The sequence below is a fragment of the Rhinolophus hipposideros genome, assembly GCF_964194185.1.
Source record: "Rhinolophus hipposideros genome assembly, chromosome: 2".
Classification (NCBI taxonomy): domain Eukaryota; kingdom Metazoa; phylum Chordata; class Mammalia; order Chiroptera; family Rhinolophidae; genus Rhinolophus; species Rhinolophus hipposideros.
Window position 1 is genome coordinate 104,257,376 of NC_138048.1, and position 24,533 is coordinate 104,281,908.

Consider the following 24,533-nt stretch of genomic DNA (forward strand, 5'->3'; position numbering starts at 1 on the left):
AATTATGCAGTTAACACTATATATTCCTATTTCAGGTTTACTATGCAAAAAAGAAGCGAAGGCACCAGCAGGGTCAGGGAGACGATTCTAGTCATAAGAAGGAGCGGAAGGTTTACAATGATGGTTATGACGATGATAACTATGATTATATTGTAAAAAACGGAGAGAAGTGGATGGATCGTTACGAAATTGATTCCTTGATAGGCAAAGGTTCCTTTGGACAGGTAATTTAATGGAAAATTCTGAATTTCATAAATTAGAAATAATTTGTTAGTGAATCATGTTTTTACACCCTTTCCTCATTTCTATACTTTTCAATATTTGTAAATAGATCTGCACGATGGTTATGTATTTGAATTATTACCGTTCTCTAAAAATAGAAAAGCCATCAACTATAAAAACCCCAGTGGAACTTTTTTCCCCTTTATTTACTTTCTATAGCTACTAGGTACTTACCTTACTAGTAATGATTAAGTGGTTGACTGATAGAGATAGTATTGCCTCTTTCATGTGGGCTTTGTACAGTCTATGGATGATTCTTCATTATGAATTCTAGAGATAATTACCTCCTGTCAGAGATTCCTCTTCAAAGAAAAAAAAATGACTATTTTCAGCCGACACAGCAGGTGCCCTCTCATATTTTGGAGGATTGGGAAGCCAGGGGCTGTACACTGGGACTTCCTCTCAACTTCTCATCTAACTAACTGTCTCAGCCCTCTCAGTGGGCAGGCAGAGGGCCTTCAGGATTTCCTCCTGAAGTCCTCACAGCATCAGCTGCTGATAATATGACCAGGGTAATTCTGCTGTAAAGACTCTTTGAGCAGCTTCTATCAGGAATAAAAGAAAGGACCTGTTTTCTTTCTCTTCCTTCCCAGTCTCTTCCTTGTCCCACAACTCACCCTTCCTTGCCTGACCTCCCACCCTCAATGCAAAGCGCAAAACCCTAAGTACATGAGTCTTTTTCATCTGTTGTGCCCAGACCAAGAGCTAGCAAATACTCCTCGTTGCACTTTGAAAAAGCCTTCTCTCTAGCTATGGATTCCCCAGCTCTTTGCACTTGTAAATTCTATCTCATTGAGTCATAGAGCTCTGTTTTGTTTGAGGCATGATTTACTGTAAAGCCAGTCTCCTTTGTTTTGCAACCTTTGTGCAGTGAGTCAGTCATTAACCTGCAATCCAGTTATTTCTTTTGACTTTTTAATGATGAGGCTAGAATGGGTCTAAAAATGACATGTCCAGAACTATCCTTTTTTTTGGAAAAAATTTTTTGTTCTTGTTTTTTTTAAACTATAGAACCAGCTTGCTCTTACTTATTTGTTCCTACCTTGAGAGAAAGCAAAATATGCCTCTTTTCAACCTGTGTGGAACAAATTCATCATGTGTCAGGTTAATCATGCTTAGGACAAAAAAGATACTTAGGCCATTAGCAGCCACAGGCCTAGACCCAGAGAAATCTAAGTTACTAAATTTGTAAGGAAATAAGGACATGGCTGTTAAAAGGGGTCTGGATCTCTGGTGTGACTCTGCCAGGCCCTGATATCACATGTATAATATGTGTGCCCTTTTCCATGATTTCAGGGAATTTTGATGATTTCAGGGACTTTTTCCTTGATGTGTAACCTTTTTTTCTTCTGAGTCTGGGGTTGATTTCTCAGTGTTTTGGGAGTCCCTCTTTATGAAAGTTTTACTTTTTTGTCAGAAGCAGCTTCTGTTTCTCTATCAGAGCCTCTTGAGAAAAGGTATTTCTGAGGCCCCCTCTTATTCATAAGTAAGGTGTGAACACCCTCAATATAGGGTTCACCTTGAAAATTTCACCAGTGTTTAGGCAGTTGCTTTCAACAGGATGTTTTTACTTTTGTGATGTCCACCATGAAAATTATAGCTAGATAACCTACTCTCTAAACTTAATTTTCCCTAAATACGCAGTCTTTGAGCTCAGAGTGATGTTTTCCTCCTCCCCTTCACTTTGATTTTCTTACACTCTTAGTTTCTAAGAGCCAGTGAGTGTAGTAAACCTGTAAAAAATACAGGCCTCCTTGACATCCAACTCCATTTCACCAGGTCACATTGATGCCTCCCTCCTACGCTGAGGTGTGCTCAGACTCCTGACCTACCACTCACCAGATAATGTCTTCCATATTGACTTGGCCAGACCTTGTTCAACAGGGGGCTCCTTCACTTCGTTAGCCAGTGGTTATCAGTCCTGATCATACACTGAAATTTCCCAGGGAGCTTTGGGAAAAAAAGAAAGGACTGATACTTAGGCTCCACGCCAGTTAAGTCAGAATCTCTGTGACTGGTTTCTGGGCATTGGTATTTGTGAAAAGCTGCCTAATTAAATGAGTCATTCAGGGTGGAAAACCATTGCTTTAGCATTTAGCAGGTTAACTTTTGGCTAAGTCAGTAAATAATTGGGCCCCTGTTAATGGCCTTTGTCCTCGAGACCATTGGGATCTGGGCAGTGAATTGCAACTCTTGGTGCAGTCAGTGTAGTCAGTGAAACAGAAGGATGTCAGAACCACTGGGTCAGATGTTTACTTGGGAAGCCTCTGATTTAAAAGACAACAGATAGTATTTTTTAAAATTGGGCGAAAGTAGAGGTACTGCGTTTTTCATTCCAAGTTTGATATTAGCCGAGGTGTTTATAATCTATCATTGACAATATATTTAACCTTGACTGGTATAAATCTTGGAACATGCATTCCATTCTCTTCTTATAATCCAACGGTACTCAGCCTACACATCGGAATCCAGACTTTCTGAATGCACTAAATAATGTATCTAAAACTATTACCTATTCAGATTACATATAACTAACTTAATCAATTAAAATGCTTATTTCTGATTGGTAGAGATAGTTTTTCTATATATTGATTTCTTAATTGTTATGTAAATCTCTTTGTTAATAGTATGAAACTCATTTAAAATGAGTAAATTAAAATGAGAGGTGTGTGTCGGGATTTGGTCACGAACACTCCACTGTCCTTATAGTATTGATTCTCATTTTAAAACTATCAATCCCCTAGTTATGGCATTTAATATATGTCATGGAATTTGTCTGATTATTTCTATTTGATTTTTTTTTTTTTAGTGTAAGCTAATCTTTCTGTTACATACCCATGTTTTTATCTATGAAAATCTAAAATTAGAAAGTTATCTACATTTTTCAGGTGACTTACAACTTTTTAAATGTTTTTACACTAATACTTGGGATTTAAACCAGGTTTTCCTTCCATTGAAAGAATAGTTGGAAGATTGTCTTATAATGTTATTTAGTAAGAAAGGTGAAAAATCGAAGTACTTGTTAAGATTTATAACTTAGTTTTGAAGGAGGAAAATAGTTAATCCAATTTTGTTTAGTAAGTCCTCTGTTTGGGGATATTTAGAAATACTATAAAGATGCAAAAGATTGTAAAACAGTAAATGGATGATAATTGAATGGAAACGGATGGATCTCTTCTAATTAGGAAGGTCAGAAAATGAGAGGTCAGTGTACAGTTAAGGTGAATTGTAAACTGCTGTGAAGTTGTTGCCATTGATGAAACAGAATTATTCTTTCTTCTTCTCCTTTAGGTTGTAAAGGCATATGATCGTGTGGAGCAAGAGTGGGTTGCCATTAAAATCATAAAGAACAAGAAAGCTTTTCTGAATCAAGCCCAGATAGAAGTGCGACTTCTTGAGCTCATGAACAAACATGACACTGAAATGAAATACTACATAGGTAAGCAAACAGGCAAACAAAGCAGTGGGCCCTGACCCAGACCAGAAATTTGAGTTAATGGTTATTTTTGTAAAAAATATGTCGATTTTATCTTAAAGTGATTGACTAAAAATATAACTGTTTATTTCTGTTGGGAGGGCATAGATTTATATGTTACCGATCTGGCAGTAATATTCTAAGTATTTGGGAAAGTGTGTTCCAGGTGGTGTACAATTTAGAAGCAAACGAGAATAGTTTCTCTTTTTGGGGGGTTGGGGTGGGGGGAGCAACTTACAAGTGCCATTTGTTAGCTTTCATCATGCATATTGATCCAGTGTCTTCTTTCTGGTAAGTTTCTCATACAGTTCAGAAATTAGAAGTAAGCTAATTTGTTGTTAATGGTGATAGAACCATTTTTGGAATGTCTGAGCCAAGATCTCAGGCTCCTCCCCAGACTGTCAGTTTGACAGCCACCATTTATTGAACTCCTACCGTATTATTTGTGCTTTTCTTCCATCATCTATGATGCTCATAGCAGTCCTGTAAGGTCGGTGGTAGAATCTTTGTATCACAAACGGTTTGTACCAAGAGTATGTATACAAGGTCTCAGAGCTCTGGAGATAGGATCTGAACCTACCTCTGCCTAACCCCAGAGCCTTTGTTTGTTTCATTGTTTCCTTTGAAAACAAAAAGAGGAGACAGAAGAATTAGGAAAATAGTGAAGTCTGAGGCCAATTGGTATATGGGCAAAACATCTTCTAATTATACCTTCTTTAATACTATTAATCAAATCTAAGATGCCAGTGATTGTAAGACACCATTATTTTATGTGCCACCAAGAAACATTGCTGCCAAGTATAAATATAAGATAGAGACTTTAGAACCAATTAATTAGAGAAGTTCCTGTAGGCCATGTATACATAGCAACTTATGTTCAGAAATGCCTGCTTTGCCTGATAGACATGAGGTTACTTGTTATTTAGCAAACTCCTTTTTAAGAAAAGGCATTATAGTTCTCTAGTCCCCCAGTAGTGGTGGAAACAAAAAATGGATGTTTAAAGGTGTATGGTTAAGATACACAGGTTAGATTTCATTTATGAAACACCCTTCATCCCCTCTTGTACAATAAAATGAGCTTACAGTATTACTTTTTCTTCCTTAGTTTCTTCTTTGACATAATCCACAGTAATAACATTTGTATTTGAAACTTTCTCTTTACACTTACTGGTCATTTGCTATTTTCTGTGATTATAACTTAGTATAAACTGAGCCTATTTCCATTCGAGGGGCTTGGAAACACAGGAAGGACCTTCTAAGGATGCTTAACTTACAAAGTGCTCACTGCACATGCCTCCCCCTTTCTTTCTTCTACTCTTGTTTGTTGTATTTTGAGTGTTTGCTTAAGTATTAGAGAATATGGTGGTGCATTGCTGTAATATTTTAATTCTGCCTTTTTGAAAGAAAACGTGTCAGGCTTATAGTAAGTATTCAATAAATGTTACTCGGTTCTGTATAATAATGGCTGCTATTTTGTTTTTAGTAAACTAATCATTGATTGTATATTACAGATTTTTTTTTTTTTTAATTCTGATGTACAGTGTTTTAAGCAACTGGGGTTCTAGATAGGAAAACAACACAAGAAGAAGTTAGAATTAGACACAGCCATGCCAGTAGAGTTGATACCTTAAATTTAAGGTGTCTGAAAGGCGTATTGCTCTTTAATGACGTAAATAATTTGTTTTGAAGTAATTGATCAGTCTAGTTTGTTCTGATGTTTTATAATCTTATGTCTTTTGACCTCTTAAAAAATCTACTACTTGACCATGTAGCATCATTTCTTACCTGGATTGTTTAGTATCTGCCATGGTCTGGTGAAAAGAAAATTCAGTTTAGACCTAGAACAAAGTCTTGCCAACCCTCCATGCTCCCCAAAGTTCAGCTCAAAAGACTAAACAAATATACTGTGTTTGAGAGTTCTTTGGCAGTGTCGTTAGTGCTTCGCACGTTGTAGATACGCAATGGATGAGCACTGCATAGGAAGGTGGAGTGGAACCCAGTGCAGTGATGTTCCATTGGAACAACGTTCTAATCACAGAGCTGCTTAGAGGGGTTTTCATAATTGCGTTGTAATTCTTCTGACATCAGTTTCTTTTTGCATTCCATTTGTGGCTACTGCTTGACCGTATTAAAACTCTTGCATGGACCATGTCTGTGGGGTGTCTTATTGTCACATGGAGCTGTTTTTAGTTTTAAACATAGGAACTTCAGTGATTAAGAAGATAAGGTTACATTCTTATAAAACCTTTAAGGACTCTTTTTTATAATTTGCAGAGTGCTGAGTTGTGCTACAGACTCCCATGGAGCCATGTAGAGTTTGTATTGTGTTACTTAACCTAATTTTAGGTCATGTGTATCAGGAATGATCTAAAAGCAGTATTGGTGTACACTGTTTCCAGGGAGGCAGTTGGGACTGCTACCAGGACATCTCAGTGTAGCCCCCTCCTCAGGGACCAGACGTTGAATTCTGTCATTGTTATTCCTGTCGTAATTATTCCAGATAGCTCTGTAAAGAAATCTCTGTTGTTAATGAAACTAAAAGAAAAAAATGAAGGTAACTTGGACAAATGGTTGTTTATGTCATTCCAATTGAGTTACAGGTGCTTGTTTGGTGTATGTAAAAATTTTATAGTGAAGGGGGCAGCATTTTATTGAATGACCTCATCTGAAGTGAAGTCAGTGTTAATTAAAGCACAATCTTTGAAGCAATTTAGCGAGCGAATATTAAGCTTTTTTAGAAGGTCAGCAGTGATAGCAAGTAATGTATTCTCTTTCCCCATTCATAAGGCTTCTTATAATTTCCTCTTGTGATTGAGCTTTATTTTGAAGTTTTCCCAAAGCTTCAGTCTTACACAAGATGTCCCATGTACCAGTTTGATGAACATAATCAAATACTGTGGTTATGAACTCTCATCCCTTCCAAAGCATGAGTTTCAAACATTGCTATATTTGCCTAAAAGAAAAAACATATATATGTTTGCCTTTGGCAGTTGTTACAGAAAATTACTTGTGAAATCTGAGGCTCAGCAAAGCAGATTGTGTATCTATCAAAGCCTTCCCAGAGAGAGCTGCCAGGGACAGCATTGTCACCAACTGGAGATCCCGGTGGATGGGGCTTAGACAGATGCAGTTATGAGGTTGAGGTAGGGCTCTCAGGAAGTAGAAAGCATTTTCTCCTACAAGTGAGGATAAAGTTACCCAAGTATTCTCAGTACTGGTTGTCAGTTTGCTACTCATGTTGTCAGACCTGACTTAATTTTTAAAAAAAACAAGGCACTTAGGTGGTATTTCTTACATTATATAGCTTATTGGCAGACACTGCACCTGTTTAATTCAGCAGATGAACAATTTAGATATTCTTAACTGATTAAAGAATCTGCTGTTACTGCAGAGTGCTGATCTCCAATTGTAACTTGATTTTCACTCTGCATTTGACATTGTAATGTTACAGATTGTTTTGAGAGTTTATGCATACGTTACTCCATTTTATTGGTTTATGTGTAATTTAAAATGCAACTTTTTTCTCTTTCAGTGCATTTGAAACGCCACTTTATGTTTCGAAACCATCTCTGTTTAGTTTTTGAAATGCTGTCCTACAACCTCTATGACTTGTTGCGGAACACCAATTTTCGAGGTGTCTCTTTGAACCTAACACGAAAATTTGCACAGCAGATGTGCACTGCACTGCTTTTCCTTGCGACTCCAGAACTTAGTATCATTCACTGTGACCTAAAACCTGAGAATATCCTTCTGTGTAACCCCAAACGCAGTGCAATCAAGATCGTTGACTTTGGCAGTTCTTGTCAATTGGGGCAGAGGGTAAGTACATTTTAGGACTTGTGAATTAAATACAATTAGGTAAAATAGGTAGATCCTTGAAATGTTATTAATGTGTATACAATTTGGAAATAATTACAAGGTGATTATCTGTAAAATGTAGCACTTGAATCACCTTGTGTTGATACCTATTTTGTGGAAATACCTTTTAAAATGCAAATAGTAATACTTTGAATTGGAAGGTATTGGTTTTTCAAAGGGGATTTTTGAAAATTATATGTTTGTTCAAAGACTAAGAATAGGAGATGAGCAAATTAAATACTAGGTGGTTTGTATCTATCTTTTCCAAATAGAGGTTTTAGTATAAATTGGGGGAAATTTTAGTACTAGAACATTAAATCATTACTGTAAAATATAGATCAAGATAAATGTTTTTCCTCAAAAACTGATGGGTAAAAAAAATGCAGGTAATTTTGCATCACTCGTGGTAATAGAAATTACGCAGTTGATAGACATACTGCTTTTGAAAAATAATTTTAAGTTTTATTTTCACTATATAAATTTTGACGCTTGTCCAAACTGGTTTTCTTCAGACTGCTAAAAACAGACATGTCTGTAGCAGAAAAGAGATTTAAGTTTAGCTGATTCTAGGATAGGAAATCTTTGCTACTTTTTTTTTCTAGCATTATTTCTAGCATTACTCTGAAGAGTGTGTTTTATTTGTAAAATAGAAATTATAGGTTATTCTCTACTTAAAAAGAATTAGGATCATCATTTGATAATATTTTACTCATTTTAAACTGTTCTATTCACTTCAAAACATTGAAACTGCATTTCTTTGGAAAAAAAAAAGTAGGGGACACAACTGACATTTAGATACTACTATTTGATAGTAGCTTTGCATTTCTTGTGTTTTCACATTAGTGAGATTTCCTCTCCTGTTCTGCTGTTTACTGGGTTTTAAATACAGCAGGTGAATTTAATCTTGCAGGTTTATAGCCAGCCAAAAGGATTGTCTGACTTATTTTCTGCAGATAATCTTATGGCAGCAATGCTATATAGATTATTGAAATAATTTTTTAAATTGAAGGCGTAGTAAGCAAAGTTTGCTGTTTCAGATGCCTCTGAAAATTAAGATATGTTCATGTCTGAAAATTAAATTGTTCATGTGGGATAAAGTATATATTATGACTGGAAAATACATACCCATCTTGGAAGTTATTTGGGTAGATTTTAGACTTGGGAAAAATGTTCCCTGTTTAAACCAAATCGTATAGTCTGTCCTAATATCAAATACTACTATCTCTCTCTAGCCAAACTGAAATGGCGATCGCTTTAGCTCAGTGAGTTTTTAACCACGTGAGTGTATCAGAATCGTGTGGGAAGTCATTTCCAAAATACACATGCAGTGACCCTACCCTGGACCTCCTGGCTCAGCATCAGAAAGTGGCAGGGCAAGTGTGTCGGTCGGAGTCCCTCGGGATTCTGGTGTACAACGTTGTGGGTGACCCAGTCTCTGTGGTAGTCAGACTGGATGTGGAGGTGACTGACTTACCTCAGGTGGGAAATAAGACCATCTCAGGAGCAGGCAGTCTGAGGCTTACTGAGGCTATTGACTTGTAAAAACTTGGAAAGGTAATACTTCTTCCTGGTCCCTTTGAATTAGACTTTCTTCACTCTGAGAAGGCCTAAAGGTTGGGTTGACCTGCTTCTGGAGGCATGAGATTATTATTCTTGGAGGCTTGGCTGGAGTTGTAGGTGGAAGCTGCAGAGGCTTTTGTGAGAAAGCAGAAAAAGACCACGCTGCTGGCTGCCTGTTTGAGTGTGGAGTTAGGTAGTTAAGAGGATTTTGTTTCTCTGTCTTTTTAAATAAAACTTTCTTTGCTTTACTGATATTTGCTTTAGTAGATATAAACTTGGGCTAAGTGAAGATGAACTGGTCTCTCAAGACGGTTTCAGAGTACTTCATTGACAACGATCCATTTCAAGACTTTCTTTTTCTAAGAAAGCTTAGATTGAGATAGGAGGGGGACAGGGCAGAGATGTGATTAGCCAGAAAAGACCCCCAGTTGAATCTTTATGTGGCAATGTTTCAAGGATTTATCTGTGATACTGATACAGTGCAGATGCCTGCGTTTTCAATTACATTGTACAGAGTTTAATTCTTAATGGTGAAATACATTGTAACCTAAGTTAACCTAAAGGAGTTAGTTAACCTAAATACAGTTTAGCTCTTGAATTAATGTCAAACTAAGTGCCAGCCATATCAAGGCAAAATAATTAATAGGGAAACACATTATTCTCAATATTTTTTCCTAATAAGACATAATTGTTTTAAGATATATCATGATTTACTAATTAGGATTGGACTAAAGGGAAACACTTGCATTTTATATAGTTTTTATTTCAGTCAGATTAACCACTCGCTTGACATGTTTAATTCTTTTCTTTTTTTAATTAAAATTTATTGGGGTGACAATGGTTGGTAAAATTACATAGGTTTCAAATATACAACCAAAGTGTCCTTCGATAGATGATTAGATAAAGATGTGGTGTATATACACAGTGAAATATTGTGCCATAAGAAAAGACGCAGTGGTGCCATGTGTGACAACCTGCATGGATCTTGAGATTATTATGCTGAGCAAAATGAGTCAGACAGAAAAAGTCGAGAATCATATGACTTCACTGATAATGTGGGATATAAAACTGAAAGCAACAAAGGAAGAAGACAAAGAAACAAACAAAAACTCATAGACACAGACAATGGTTTAGTGATTCCCAGAGGGTGTTCGGGGTGGGGGCATAGTAGAAGAGGGTAAAGGGGGGACATGTGTAGTTCTTTAATATTCATAGTCTAATGTTGAAATCAGTAAATGGAACCCTAATTTAGGAGTTAGCCAATTATTTGTTTCTGTTAATATTAGATCGATATTCACCTAGTGTTGACCACAATTAAAGAAAACTTATTTTGAAATTAATACTATTGTGAAATATATTTCAGATATACCAGTATATTCAGAGTCGCTTTTACCGGTCTCCAGAGGTGCTACTGGGAATGCCTTATGACCTTGCTATCGACATGTGGTCCCTTGGGTGTATTTTGGTTGAAATGCACACTGGAGAACCTCTGTTCAGTGGAGCCAATGAGGTATATGATGGGTTGCTTTAAAAATTGTTTCTATTTTCATCATTTCTTTTTGCTTTTAATCTTGAACAGTGTAATCTGAAAGTTGTTTTAAGGAAAAGCTGTCTGTTTACCAACTTAATCATTCAAATGTTAGGTTAGTTTTGAATGTATAGTATCCATTTTTTCAATTATATAACGTTAAGAGAAAGTTAGATCTTTTAATCTACTAATGAAGAACAATAAAGTAGATTAGAAAATGTTAAGTATTTTTGTATAAAGTTTACAGATTTTAAGTATAATAACAGAAAAAGTTGATAATGAAGGAATGAGGGCCACCCTGAAAACAGTGTAAATGTCACTGTAAATTTTGAGAGTATAATTTGGAATTAAAGAAGTGATGACTAGTAGGGTTGATGGAAATTCAGTCTGAGTAATTTAGAGTAAATTAGGATCGTAGAATTTTGGAGCCACAGCCTCTGTGCCATTCTTCTAGTCCACAGGTTTTCTGTCTGTGTTAGAAGATGTTTGATGGTCAGAGGGCAGTGCTTGGGAGGGTAAAGGAGGGGCCAGATCCCCTTGCAGTCAGAGTAGTTGGGCTTTCATTGGTTTTAAAACCGTTTGCTTATGGGGTTTTTTTATTTTTAAAGAAAAGTTAACCATTGCAGATTGTGATCAGTCCATTCATTTATAAATGGAAAAAGAAAGACCGACAAAACTTAGTGACTTATACTGGGTTATAGACTGCTAAAGGTAGAGCTACTGTTCGGCTGTAACTGCAATAGTGTGTGTGTGTGTGTGTGTTTTAATATAAATACTATTATTGTAAATTAATATATTTTCATGGGCTTAAACAATATTAGGATACTCTGAAACTTGAGTGGCTTCCATCTCCTTCGTTGTAGGAGCCAGAGCTATTTGATTGGCTGGAAAACCCCTTCCTTCCATGGACTTCTGTTCTCTGCCCCTCGCCTCCCCCCCTCTCTGACCTAGCACACAGCCTTCCGCTTGGTTCCTTGGAAACAGTAGTCACAGGCCACTACCAAGGCCTTGGCATTTCTTTTTCCTGTGCCTGAAATGCTCTTTCCCCAGATAGCCCTTAGCTCCTTCCTTCATTGTCTTTCAGTGTTTGCTCTCAGGTCACCGTCTCAGTAGAACCTTTCACAACACTTTGTTTTAAGTTGCAGTGTCCCTTCTCACTCCCCACCCCCTATAATTTTCTCCACAGTTCTCAGTTGTCATTTGTCATAATATATTTATGTATTTGTTAATTGGGGATCTGTTCCCCATCACATAACCTTTTTGGTAGGGATTTTTATGTTTTGTTTATTGCTATATTATTCTACTGAGCGTGGTTTCCAGCATATAGTACACACTCGCTATTTGAGTAAATTAATCTGTACTTTAAACAGCAGTTATTTAGAGCTACACTTAATTAATCCTCTGGTATTCTTTTTTTTTTTTTTTTGATGGTTATTTAAAACTCTCCAACAACTTAAACTTTTCAAACTCTCTCCAATCCTTCCTTTTTCTCCTTTGTATCCATGGCCACCTGACACACCACAGATTTATGTGTTTATTTATTTAATTGTCTGCCTTTCCCTCTGAGATGTTGGACTCTAAGGAGGGCAGGGACTTTATCTCTTTTGTTCATTACCGTGTACTCAGTGCCTGGCACACAGGCGGTGCTCAGCTCACTTATTCATAGTGAATGAATGAATGAGTGAATGAATGAATGGTGAGCAGAAGATATACTACAGTAGAAATTACAGATTTTTTTGTTTTTATTCTTAATACAGGTAGATCAGATGAATAAAATAGTGGAAGTTCTGGGTATTCCACCTGCTCATATTCTTGACCAAGCACCAAAAGCAAGAAAGTTCTTTGAGAAGTTGCCAGATGGCACTTGGAACTTAAAGAAGACCAAAGATGGAAAACGGGTAAAATAGGGAAACACTTTTTTTGAGCCTTTGTTATTTCTTTCACGGGAGCTGTCTTTTTATAGCTTATTTTGTATTTACTTGAAATCAGTGTTAAGTAGTTTCAGTAATAACTTAGGTGTGTATATATTTTCTTCAAAAGCTAGATATAGAACTATCTGTATAGACCAGTGTTTGCTTAATAGTCAGGGTTCTCTGTAAGGCTACATTATGAAAACGGTATGTCTGCCTTTTGAGACAGCTGATGAAATCAGCAAGCCTTGTTTCAACAGTGGGATCAGTCAGTTTGACCTTTGTTTCTCACAACTTCATGTATAGTGAATTCACAGTCAACAACATTGCAGCTGTGAACAGAAGTCATAATTTCAGTAAATGGCCTTTTTTTTAGTTCAGATGGAAGAAAAAGATTTTTGACTTAAGCAGTAATGTGACAAGAATATGAACTGACAAGATGATCCTTTGATCGATTTTATATTTTTAGCTTGATGATATGGTTAGCAGGAATTTCACACCTCTAAAATCTTTAAAAGTGAGGTTTTTAAAACACTAGGCTTGTTTTAGTGATTTTCTTTTATCTGAGAACTGGTTTTTGGATACCTGAACTATGTCAGTTTCATAGAGAAATTTGCATCTTGATTTACCCTTTTGTTTTACAGATCTGAAGATAATTACGTATTTTATACTAGTTTGTTTTAGTACACAATGAATCTAATGCCTAAATATGTGATTGTATGTGATTTATATATAAAGGACACCATGTGATTGTAGTTTTGCGTTTTTAACTACAAAATGTTGAAGAGATTTTAGTTTTGCCCCAGTTTTTATTTTGCCCTTACATTTTAGCGGTGGGGCCAGCAGGTGTCATTTCCTGTGAACTGAAGATTATTGTATGCTTTAATTCATCTTCATGTAGCTATCAAGTCTTAACTTTTAATACCAAGTGATTTTCTTTAGAATATTTAAAAATATACTATATCTGTAATTGTATTTTTCAGAACTGACTTGTGGCGAATTGCATTTTGCCTTATTCTCTAAAGTTCCAGGCAGTGCAATGTCTGGCAGCTAAATTTTGTCTACTCCTCTAAGGAAGGAAAGATCAGGCAGACATCCTACTAAGTCCTTTTGCTTTTGTCACATACCTGTCAGTCATGGCCCCTTTCCGCACTGAACCAAAACACAGCCTGGGAAGCCTTAGCTTCACCAGTAGTCAAGGTAGCTCCTGCCAGGTGACTTGAATTAGCAGGGAGCATATGACACTTCTTTTATGTTGTGTGTCTCTGCAGTACAGGCTGCTACTTCTTTCTTCATTTTGAAGTTGGTTTTCTTTTCTTACGCTATTTTTTTTCTTATTTTAAATAAAATGTTCGTCCCATCCCATTCCCCAAATCTCTGCTTTATCAAACCACAGTTAATGGACTATATAACCTGTCATTTTTTCCAATTCAAGCTATAATCATTACTATTATTTTTAATTATTTCTGGGGAGGCATTTGAGAAAAGAGTAGATAAATCTTTTCCCATCTTAAAATTAAAAGTGTATTAATCTACATTTAATACATATTAATTAACTATAGATATTATGAGATTTCCCTTAGCCACAATTAGCAACTGACTTAAGAAACTTAGTGTTTTAAAGTATAAAATAACAGTTTCTCTTTAAGCAAATAAAATTTGCAAACTAAACTCCACAAATCCACAGCTAAGTGATTACATTATGAAGAAAGCACTAGAGATTTTAACCATAAGTATAAATAGATGTGCATGTACTACCATTGGGTATCTGTGCGGTTTACTTTCTTAGTGATTTTATTTTTGCTTTTAATTTGTCATTTTATGTTTCAAGAGCCCATTTTTGCTTCCTGGTAATGAAATTCGTACCTACTATATATTTTTCCTTTGGTGGGGAAGTGGGATGAAGAATTAAGACTACAAATGGTGCTCTGTCGTTAAAGTATAATTCACATATAATAAGATGTGTATTTAAAGTGTTTAGTTTGAGTTTTAATCTTTATTTTCCAATGTATCTACTACCTAAAATAAGATATATTTCCACTGCCTCCAAATTTCTCTCATGACCCTCGTTTGTCATCTCATCCCTGCTTTCTATCATCATAGGTTAGTTTTGCCTATTCATAGGCAAAATTCATATAAATGGAATTCTCTAGTAGTTGTTTCTTTCACTTAACAAACATTTTGGTTTTAGAGATTCATTTATATCGTTGAGTGTCTCAGGAGTTATCATTGCTTCATAGTATTTCATTGAATGAAAGTACTATAACTTATCTATATTTACCTATCAGTGGATGTTTGGGTTGTTTCCAGTTTGGGACTATTATGAATAAGGCTACTGGGAACATTCTTGTGTAAACCTTCTGTACATACATGTTTTCATTTCTCTGTGGTCACTACCTAAAGTAGAATTATTGCCAGGTTATACGGTACATGTGTGTTTACCTTTGTAAGAAAATACCAAATAGTTCTCTAAAGTTTTATCATTTTACATGTCCACAGTATGTGAGGGTTCGTTATATGACATCCTCTCTATTTGATATGGTTGGTCTTTTTTATCTTAGCCATTCTAATGGATATGTGGTGGTTTTCATTTGCATTTTACCCATTGCCGGTGATATCGACAACCTTTTCATGTGTTTACTGGCCATTCGTACCTCTTCTTTTATAGCAGTCTTTCCAGTCTTTTGCCCCTTTGTTATTGGGTTGTTTAATTATTGAGTTGTGGGAGTTCTGTCACATATGTGTCAATATTATTTCCCCAGACTGTGGTTTGCCTGTTTCTTAGTTGTATCTTTTGATGAGCAGAAAATTTTAATATTAATGAAATCAAATTTGTCACCTTTTTTTAATGAATAGTAGTTTTTGTGTTTTAAGAAATGTTTGCCTTCTTCAAGTTTGGAGTGATTCTCCCTTGTTTTCTTCCAAAAGTTTTTCTGATTAGTTTATGTTAGAGTTCTATGGATCTTGAATTAATGTTTGAATATTGAATGAGGTGTAGGAGCTAAAGTTCATATTCCCCACGTGCCTGTGTAGTAGCAGCATGATTTGTTGAAAACAGTCACCTTTCTCTATTGATGTGACTTTGTACTATTGTCCAAAACAAAATTATCTTTTCTGTGTGGGTTCATATTTGGATTGTGTTCTGTTCGATTGCTCTATCTTATCTGTCCTTAAACCATTATTACCACAGTGCCGGTTTCTATAGCTTTGTGGTAAGTCACGAATTCAGGTGCAGGGGTAGGGGTGCTGAACCCCGTGCCATCGAAAATCCGCATACAACTTTTGACTCCCCAAAACTTCAGTCACTTACTGTTGACCGGAAGCCTTACATATAGGTCAGTTAACACATATTTTATATGTCATATGCTTTATATACTGTATTATAATACAGTTAGCTAGAGAAAAGAAAATGTTATTCAGAAAATCATAAGGAAGAAAAAATATATTTACAGTACTATACTATATTTATCGATTTCATAAGTGTACATCGTCTGTTTATAAGGTGAATCGTGTGTCAGTACCTACGCCAATACTGTTTTATATGCTACAAAACTCTCGATGTTATGCATGTTACTAATACTAGCCATCAAAAATGAAAAGATAATGTGACAAAGAAATTCATATTTGTTGATAATGAGGAAGGAACTGTATGATTGCTTCACAGTAGCCCAGCCTATACACTAATGAATGAATCATACAATTTTTATGGCGTACAGCATTATAGTCGTATTTATAATACAGTATTGGAAACATTGTTACGTTTTAAAAAACCCACTTACCTGTGATGATAAGCTGCTATGCAAGTTCTCCAGTAACGAGAAGAGGGAGGCATACCACATGGTAACATAATTCCTTGAAAGCAAGTTATAAAACAGTAAGAAAACGAATACATTATGTTATATGAAATAGCACTCACCTTTTGCCCGTGTGAGGACAGGCTGTCCACTTCCACACACGTCTCACGTGTGATGTTCTACACGATGACTGCTTGGTGACCATGATGATGACACAAAAACGTCTCCGAGTTCTTGCTGTAGTCATTAGATTTTCATGTGAAGACACTCACTCATACACGACAGATACATTTATTAACTGTACGGCATGATGATGATTTACTGTTCATTAAGTGGAAGCCGGGCATCATGAAGGTCTTCATATTGAGTGGACTGATGAGGAGGAAGAGGGCTTGGTCTCACCGTCTGGCGGGCAGAGGCGGGACAGGTGGAGGGCGTGGAAGGGAAGGCAGGAGCGGCAGGCACACGCGGGTAACCTGACAGAAGTCCATCGACATTTCTGCCTGCCTTTATGCTTTGCATTTCTCTCGAAGTGTTTCTATGTGGTACCACTCCTTCACCATTTGTTGTAGTTTCAGTGCCCGTCTCATAGAGTGGCCATGGCATAAAAGACGGCAAAAGCAGCCCTGAGTAATCAGCACTTCTGATGCTGATTGTCAGTTTATTTTCTGACACTGCTTCTTCTACATCCTCCTCATCACATGGCCCTTGTTTGGAAGCGCTCATCTCCATCACGTCTTCATTTCATTCCTCTCGTGTGTCTCTTAGCTCTGGAATTTCTCCAAGATCCATATCTTGAAATGCTTTGCCCTGCCCCTCCTACCCCCCGCCCCAGCTTTATTGCGGTTTCCACAATCTCATGATTGTTTTTGATTGGCTCTGTAGTAAATCCTGTCAGGCCATGCACAGCATCTGGGCATGGTTTTCTGTAGCGGGAATTGATTGTTCCCGGCTTGATGGCTTTTACAGCTTCTTCTGTAACAACAGCGGCGTCTTCGGTGCTGTAATCCTTCCAGACTTTCACGGTGTTCTCTCTATCAGGGTTCTCTTCTACAGCCAGAAGACTGGCAGTCGGTGTTATCTTTTCCCTGAAGGTTCGGGGGTTGAGCAACTTCTAGATCAGGGCAGTCCTGACCATAAACCCGACTGCATTTGCACAGAACACGCCAGTTGGCCTGTCCCTTCCTCCTAAATCCTGGTACTCCCTTCTCTTTCTTACTACAAAATGTCCTTTGTGACATTTCCCCCCCAGAATAGGGCACTTTCATCTGCATTAGAAACCTCTTCAGGCAGATACCATTTCTCCCCAGGGATTCTCTGACTGGCTCCTGGGAACTGTCTACAGCCTCTGGGTCTGTAGAAGCTGTTTTTCCTGTTATCTTGACTTTTTTTTTAAAGCCAAACTTCTTTCTGAAATAATCAGACCATCCCTTGCTGGCATTAATTTTTCCAGCTTTAGACCCTTTACCTTCCTTTTGCTTTAAGTTGCCACACGACTTCGCTTTTTCTCGAATCATGTTAGAGTATAGGTAGGTCTTTCTTGTAGCAAATCCTGCCCCCATATAAAAATTGCATTTTTAATATGCAAATAGTGCAAGGTTTTGGTACCTGTTGACATAGCTGCAGCAACAGTTGCACAAATTTCTTATTTTTACGACGGTCCATATGATGTGTTTATTTATCTTGGAATGGTAGGCAACTGCAGCTGCAGACCTCAACCTGTGCTCCATGCCAGGCACGTGGGCTTTTTCTTGTAATGTCATGACTTTCCTCTGCTTCTTGGGAGCATTTCAGCATCACTAGTGACACTTCATATGGGTGCCATGGCGTGTTATTCAGGGTTTGTGGTATTGTACTAAACACGATGAAAAATATGTGAGAACTGCGAGAGATCCCTTTTTACTGCAATACGCAGTTTCCTGGAGAGGACACTTGCTATACTTGAGCTCACCGCAGTAGCAACAGGAGAAGGCCATGAGATGAGTACAGGGCTACAATACACACTCCAGTTAAGATTTAATACTGCATCTTTATGTTTGTTTATATTTCTCTCAACTGCGAATGGTGTCATGTGTGCGGTCTGTGTGTTTAAGTGATGATAAATTTGACCTTTTTGTAATAGCTTTGTATTTCTTTTATAATAGTTAGTGATAAGATAGACTAGTATCTATATATTTTATGCATTCATAACATACCTAACTTGAGAATCAGCTTATAAATTTGTACCAAAAACGCTGCCGGAATTTTTTATTTGGTTTACACTGAGGGTCCATTCAGGAGAATGGTCGTCTCAACACTATTGAGTCTTCCAATCTCGGAACATGGTTTACCTTTCCTTGTATTGAGCTCTCAGCAGCGCTTGTAGTGTTTAGTGCAGAAGTTTCATTCACATTTTGTTCAATGTATTCTTAAGCTTTTAATGTTTTTTTGATGCTATTTTGTCATTTTCAAAATGCTGTTTTCTAATTTTTCATTGCTAACATATAGTTATCCTGAGACTTGCTAAATTCACCTATTGGTTCTACTTTTTTTGTGTCAGATTCTGTAGGGTTTTCTACTTAAGCTGTCATGTTCTCTATGAATAAACAGTTTTATTTTTTCAATCTGTATGCCTTTCTTTTTCTGATTAACTGACTAGGACCTCCATATATTGAATAGTAATGGTGATAGCAGACATCTTTGCATGTTCCCAGTCTTATGGGAAAGGCATGTAGTTATTCAACATTTAATATGATGTTAGTTGCATATTTTTTGTGACCCTCTATCAGGTTGAACAGGTAGTTTTCTATGTTTAGTGTTTTGAGAAATTTTTTTGTTTTTTAAATGAATTTTGGTAAGCTACATATTTTAAGACACTTGTCTTTCACATCTCAGTTGTTGGGTTTGTTAGCATAAACGTAACCATAATATTTCATTGTTTTTTTAATTTCTGGAGGATCTGTAGTGACAGTCTCTCTCTTATTCCTGATGTCGGTCATTTGTGTTTTCTCCTTTTTTATCTGTTACTCTTGCTCGGGTTTTATCAAACTTATTAATCTTTTCAAACAACCAGCTTTTGGTTTTGTTGATCTTTTTGTTCCCCTATTCTTAGTCTAGATTTTGTTTCATTGATTTTTGTTCTTTATTATTTCCTTCTCACTTTAGATTCAATTTCTTTTGCTAGCTTCTGAAGGTGGAAGCTTAGATCATTTACTTAAAATTTCCTTCTCTTACAACATTGAATGGTGTAAATTTCCCTCTAAGCATTGCTTTAGCTGCATCCTGTAACTTTTGATACATTGTTTTAACTGTCATTCATTTTGAAATGTTTCTGATTTCCCTGTGATTTCGTTATTGACCCATTGTTAGTGTTACGTAATTTCAAAATATTCAAAGATTTTCTAGATATCTTAATGTTACTGATTTCTGATTCAGTAGCATTGTGTTCAGAAAATATGATTTCACTCTTTCAAAATTCATTGAGACTTGTTTTATGACCTTGGTGAATGTTCCATGTGCATTTGAAAAGAATTGTGTTTTATATTCGTTTGGTGTAGTGGTCTACAAATGTCAATATATGTCAGATTGTTTGATATTTTTCTTCAGATCTTTTACACCCCTCACTGTGTGTGTCTATGTATACTTGTATCAATAACAGAGGTGTGTTAATCTTCAGTCATAATTTTGGATTTGTCTTAATCTCCCTTCAGTTGCTTTACGTTTTTTTGAAGCTCTCTTAATAGGTGTAGACCCATTTAGTATTATTACCTCATGACAAATTCATTCATCATGAAATGTCCTTTTTTTAAATTAAAATTCATTCGAGTGATAGTGGTTAGTAAAATTACATAGATTTCAAGTGTACAATCCTGTAATCTATCATCTGTATATCACATTGTGTGTTCACCACCCAGAGTCAGTTTTCCTTCCATATATTTGACCCCATTTACCCTCATCTACCACGCTCCTCCCGAAATGTCCCTCTTTATCTCCAACAATATTTTTGTCTTTGTTTACTTTGTCTGATATTACTATAGTTATACCAGCTTTCTTATTCTTAAATTTTTCATAGTATATACTTTTTTCTACTCTTTTACTTTAAACGTGTTCATTCTTTTATATGAAGTATGACTTTTGTATACAACATACACTTGTCATGTTTTTTAACCTAGCCTGATAGTCTCTTTCTTTCAGGATGAGTGTTTTTAGCCCATTAAAGTTATTCAGAGGTTTGGGTTTTAGACTGTGTTGTGATCTGTTTGTCCTGTAGTTCTTTGTTCCCCCTTCCTTCTTTCCTGCCTGCTTTTGAGGTAGTCGAGTATTTTCAGGTATTTTATTTCATCTCCACCATTGACTTTTTATTCCTTTGTGTGTAATTTTTAGTATTTGTCTTATATGCATCTTTAACTGGTCAGTTGATGCTCACATACTATTACAGCTCTTGGTACGCATGATAACCATGTGCTTTTACGTAATGTCTTCCATCTCTTGTGTGCTTGCCATCATATTTAACTGCTTAGATAAAAATGACTTTTAAAGATATTTTAAAACACGTAAAAATAACGCTAATTAAAAGATCTCTTCCTATTTACTCATATAGTTCTTCATTCCTTTCTGCAATTCCTGGCTGCCACCTGTTACCATGTTTCTTCAGCATGAGGAACTTCAACTTTTTATTTTATAGTGACTAACTTCTGCTGATGGATTCTCTCAGCAGTTATTTATCTGAAAATACCTTTATTCAACATCATTTGGGGGAAGATATTTTCCATGGATATGGAAATTTCCATGGGCATAGAATTCTGCGTTGACATTTTAGCAAAATAAAAAAAGATATTAGGATATTGTTTAAGGATGTTAATGACGTTGCTTTCGGTATTACATCGTTTTTGAAGAGAAGTCTGTGGTTTTTCTCAGGACTGTACCCTGCATATCATGTTTCTCCTTCCCTTTGGCTGATTTCATGTTTTCTTTTTGTCTTTTGATTTTTCAATAGTTTAACTGTTATGTTTCTAGGCATAATTTTTGTGTGTGTTTATTTTTCTTGGAGTTTACTAAGTTTCTTGGATCTGTGGATTGATCTCTTTCATTAATTTTTAAAATCCTCAGACTTTTTCTTTTTTTCCAAAAGATTTGTTCTGCTTCAGTCTTTCTCCTCCTTCTAATTTTCCAAATACATGTATATTACAGTGCTTAATATTACCTTAGGGCTCTCTGGGTTATTCATTCTGTTTCCTTTTTGTGTCTTAGTTTAGACCATTTTTTTGCTGTTTTTTATTTTTTAAACTTTTATTTATTATAAGTGGGTTTTTCCAGGACCCATCAGCTCTAAGTCAAGTAGCCGCTTCAATCCAGCTGTGGAGGGCGCAGCTCACAGTGGCCCATGTGGGGATTGAACCGGCAACCCTGTTGTGTTAAGAGCACCGCGTTCTAACCAACTGAGCTGACCGGCCTGGCACCCCTTTGCTCAGTCTTTGAGTTCACTGATTTGTTTCTTCTTCTGCCGAGTCCAGTCATCTGTTAAAACCATTAAATGGATTCTTCATTTCTGATACTGGAATTTTTTGTTCTAGCATTTCCACATTTCCATTTATCCTTTTTAAAAAATAGTTTTCTTTTTCTTCTCTGAAATCCCCTACGTATTCACACATGCTGTTCATCTTTGAACTAAATTCTTTAATGTGTGTATCATACTTATTTTAAAATGACTGTCTGCCAATTTCACATCTGGGTTATTTATTTATGTGGGTCATTTTCTTTTTTTTTTTTTTTTAACTTCATTGTGGATCCTTTTTTGGGTGGGTTGTGTCTGCAATTTTTAAATGCATGCCAGTCTTTCTGTGTTTAAGAATAGTTGAGATGGATGAAAATGGCTCTTTCTCTGTCAACTACTAGTTGGGGGACTGACTCAACCTTGTTTGTAGTTTAGCTTGTTTGTTTGACATAGATTCTATTCTCCACTGTCTTCATAGGTTTTAAGCAGTGTTTGTGGAGATGGGAAGGATTATGCATTATTTCCCAGCCAGCAGCCCATTCCTACCTTGTTGTGCCTCAGGAGACTGTTCATCCTGCCGCTCTGCCCCAGACTTGCAGTGCCCTGGGAGCGCGGGTCCTGTCTGGGCTCTCCCCATGCTCCAGCCTATTCGTATGTGGCCATGAGCAGTTGATTCAGAGTGCCGCTGGATTCTCCTTACCCAGATCCATGGCATTTGCTCCTTCTCCTACCATAAGGAGGAAAGGCTTCTCATTTTCTAGAATTTAACTTAATTCTGGTTTCTTTAGTCCTCAGCTGTCAGATAGGTTTTTGTTTTGTTTAAAGCAATGATTTTTATGGCTTATCTGCCAGGCTTGTCCTTGCTTTTAGAGTGAGAGCAGTAGTAGTCTTTTGCAAATTTTTACATTGTAACTAGAAGCAAAAATGCAGTGATACTATTCTGAATAAATTCAATATTCATAGAGATTTTCAAGCTTATCTATTTAAAAAATGAGTTTTCAGAAAATCTCAACACATGTTAAAGTAATTTGTTATTAAACATATTTTCTAAAGGGAGGCATAAATAAAATTTGCTTTCAATTTCTTTAAACGTGAGCAGGTAGGGTTACATGGAACATACTTGGAGGGATCATCACAGCTTTGCCGAGCCACTGTCACTATAGGAAGTGTAGCCAGCTTCTCAGGTGCATTGGAACAGAGAGTGAAAGTTTAAGCTTTATGGGCTTCTCTTGTATATTCTTAATTGGTTTTGTTTGTCTTTGCAACCTTTAAAAATGTAAAAGCTATTCATAGTTGCGGCTGTACAGAAACAGACCCTTGGCCAAGTCATAGTTTGCTGACCCCAGGGCTACATGATCTTTGTAGTCATTTTTGGTCTCAAGATTATTTTTGAATTCCTAAGTACAGTGCATTCAGAATAGTGATGTGTAGAAATCATTAGAGGATCTAACTGTAAAGCATTCTTTTTAATAAATGCCTCACCATGTCATCTATTTCAGCGTATTTGAAGTCATGGAGACTTACATATCCCGTCATATTCATAGAAGGCCTTTTTCTTTTTTCTCTTTAGGAGTATAAACCACCAGGAACCCGTAAACTTCATAATATTCTTGGAGTAGAAACAGGCGGGCCTGGTGGGCGTCGTGCTGGGGAATCGGGTCATACGGTAGCCGACTACTTGAAGTTCAAAGACCTCATTTTAAGGATGCTTGATTATGACCCCAAAACTCGAATTCAACCTTACTATGCCCTGCAGCACAGTTTTTTCAAGAAAACAGCTGACGAAGGTACAAACACAAGTAACAGTGTGTCCACGAGCCCCGCGATGGAGCAGTCCCAGTCCTCGGGCACCACCTCGAGCACGTCGTCGAGCTCAGGTCGGTCCTCGTGCTACTCCGCTAGGCTTCGAATGTTTGCTGTCTTCCTTACTCATGGGGCGGTTTGGAAGTGTTTCTTAGAATGTGTTAACGGGGGGAGGAATTATTTTACCTAATCTCGTCTTTGTGGTGAAGTAAAAAATTCCCCTTCCCCAAAGCCTCAGTACTTCATTATGCATGTAATCAGTTCTGCTTGGTAGTTGGAAACAAAACTCTTTATTAACCCACATTTTTAGTTGTTTTCGAAATGGAAATTTTTGTCCACATGCTTGGCGCTTTCCCCTGGCAAAACCAAACATGACCGTATTTTAGTTCAGTGGAAAGAATTTGGGGAATCAGGTGACTTTCTGTTAATGTACTTTTTGTGTGTGTGACGTACTTTCAGTTTTAATGTTAACGGTTTTAGAATATAAACTTGACCGAGATGAACTTTGAACTTACAAGTTATTTTCGGTTGCGATACTTAAGGTGGGTCGTCGGGCACGAGCAACAGTGGGCGAGCCAGGTCGGACCCAACGCACCAGCACCGGCACAGCGGTGGGCACTTCACAGCTGCCGTCCAGGCTATGGACTGCGAGACGCATAGTCCCCAGGTAGGCGCCTGCCCACGTACCGCCATGCTCAGCGTTACCAGCGTGGGGTGCCCCGTGCCTTCAGAGGGCTGTGTCATTTACGCTGACGGCATTCAGCTTCCTCATTTATAAGGAATTATAACTTACTTATAACTAAGGAAACGCATTCTTGTAACTTCCCCCTCGTTTAGAAATCTGGAACAT

General features: G+C 36.9%; 1 protein-coding gene across 8 annotated transcripts in view; it reads left to right on the plus strand.

Annotated features, from left to right (window-relative positions):
• Nucleotides 1–24,533, plus strand: part of DYRK1A (dual specificity tyrosine phosphorylation regulated kinase 1A) — a 138,159-nt gene that overhangs the window by 102,944 nt on the left and 10,682 nt on the right. For all 8 annotated transcript variants that reach the window (XM_081063033.1, XM_081063038.1, XM_081063034.1 and 5 more), the window contains 7 exons: nt 36–224; nt 3,574–3,721; nt 7,290–7,576; nt 10,539–10,685; nt 12,461–12,601; nt 23,451–23,757; nt 24,226–24,350. In XM_081063033.1, the coding sequence (XP_080919159.1) occupies nt 36–224; nt 3,574–3,721; nt 7,290–7,576; nt 10,539–10,685; nt 12,461–12,601; nt 23,451–23,757; nt 24,226–24,350 (1,344 nt within the window). The remainder of the gene's footprint in view (nt 1–35; nt 225–3,573; nt 3,722–7,289; nt 7,577–10,538; nt 10,686–12,460; nt 12,602–23,450; nt 23,758–24,225; nt 24,351–24,533) is intronic.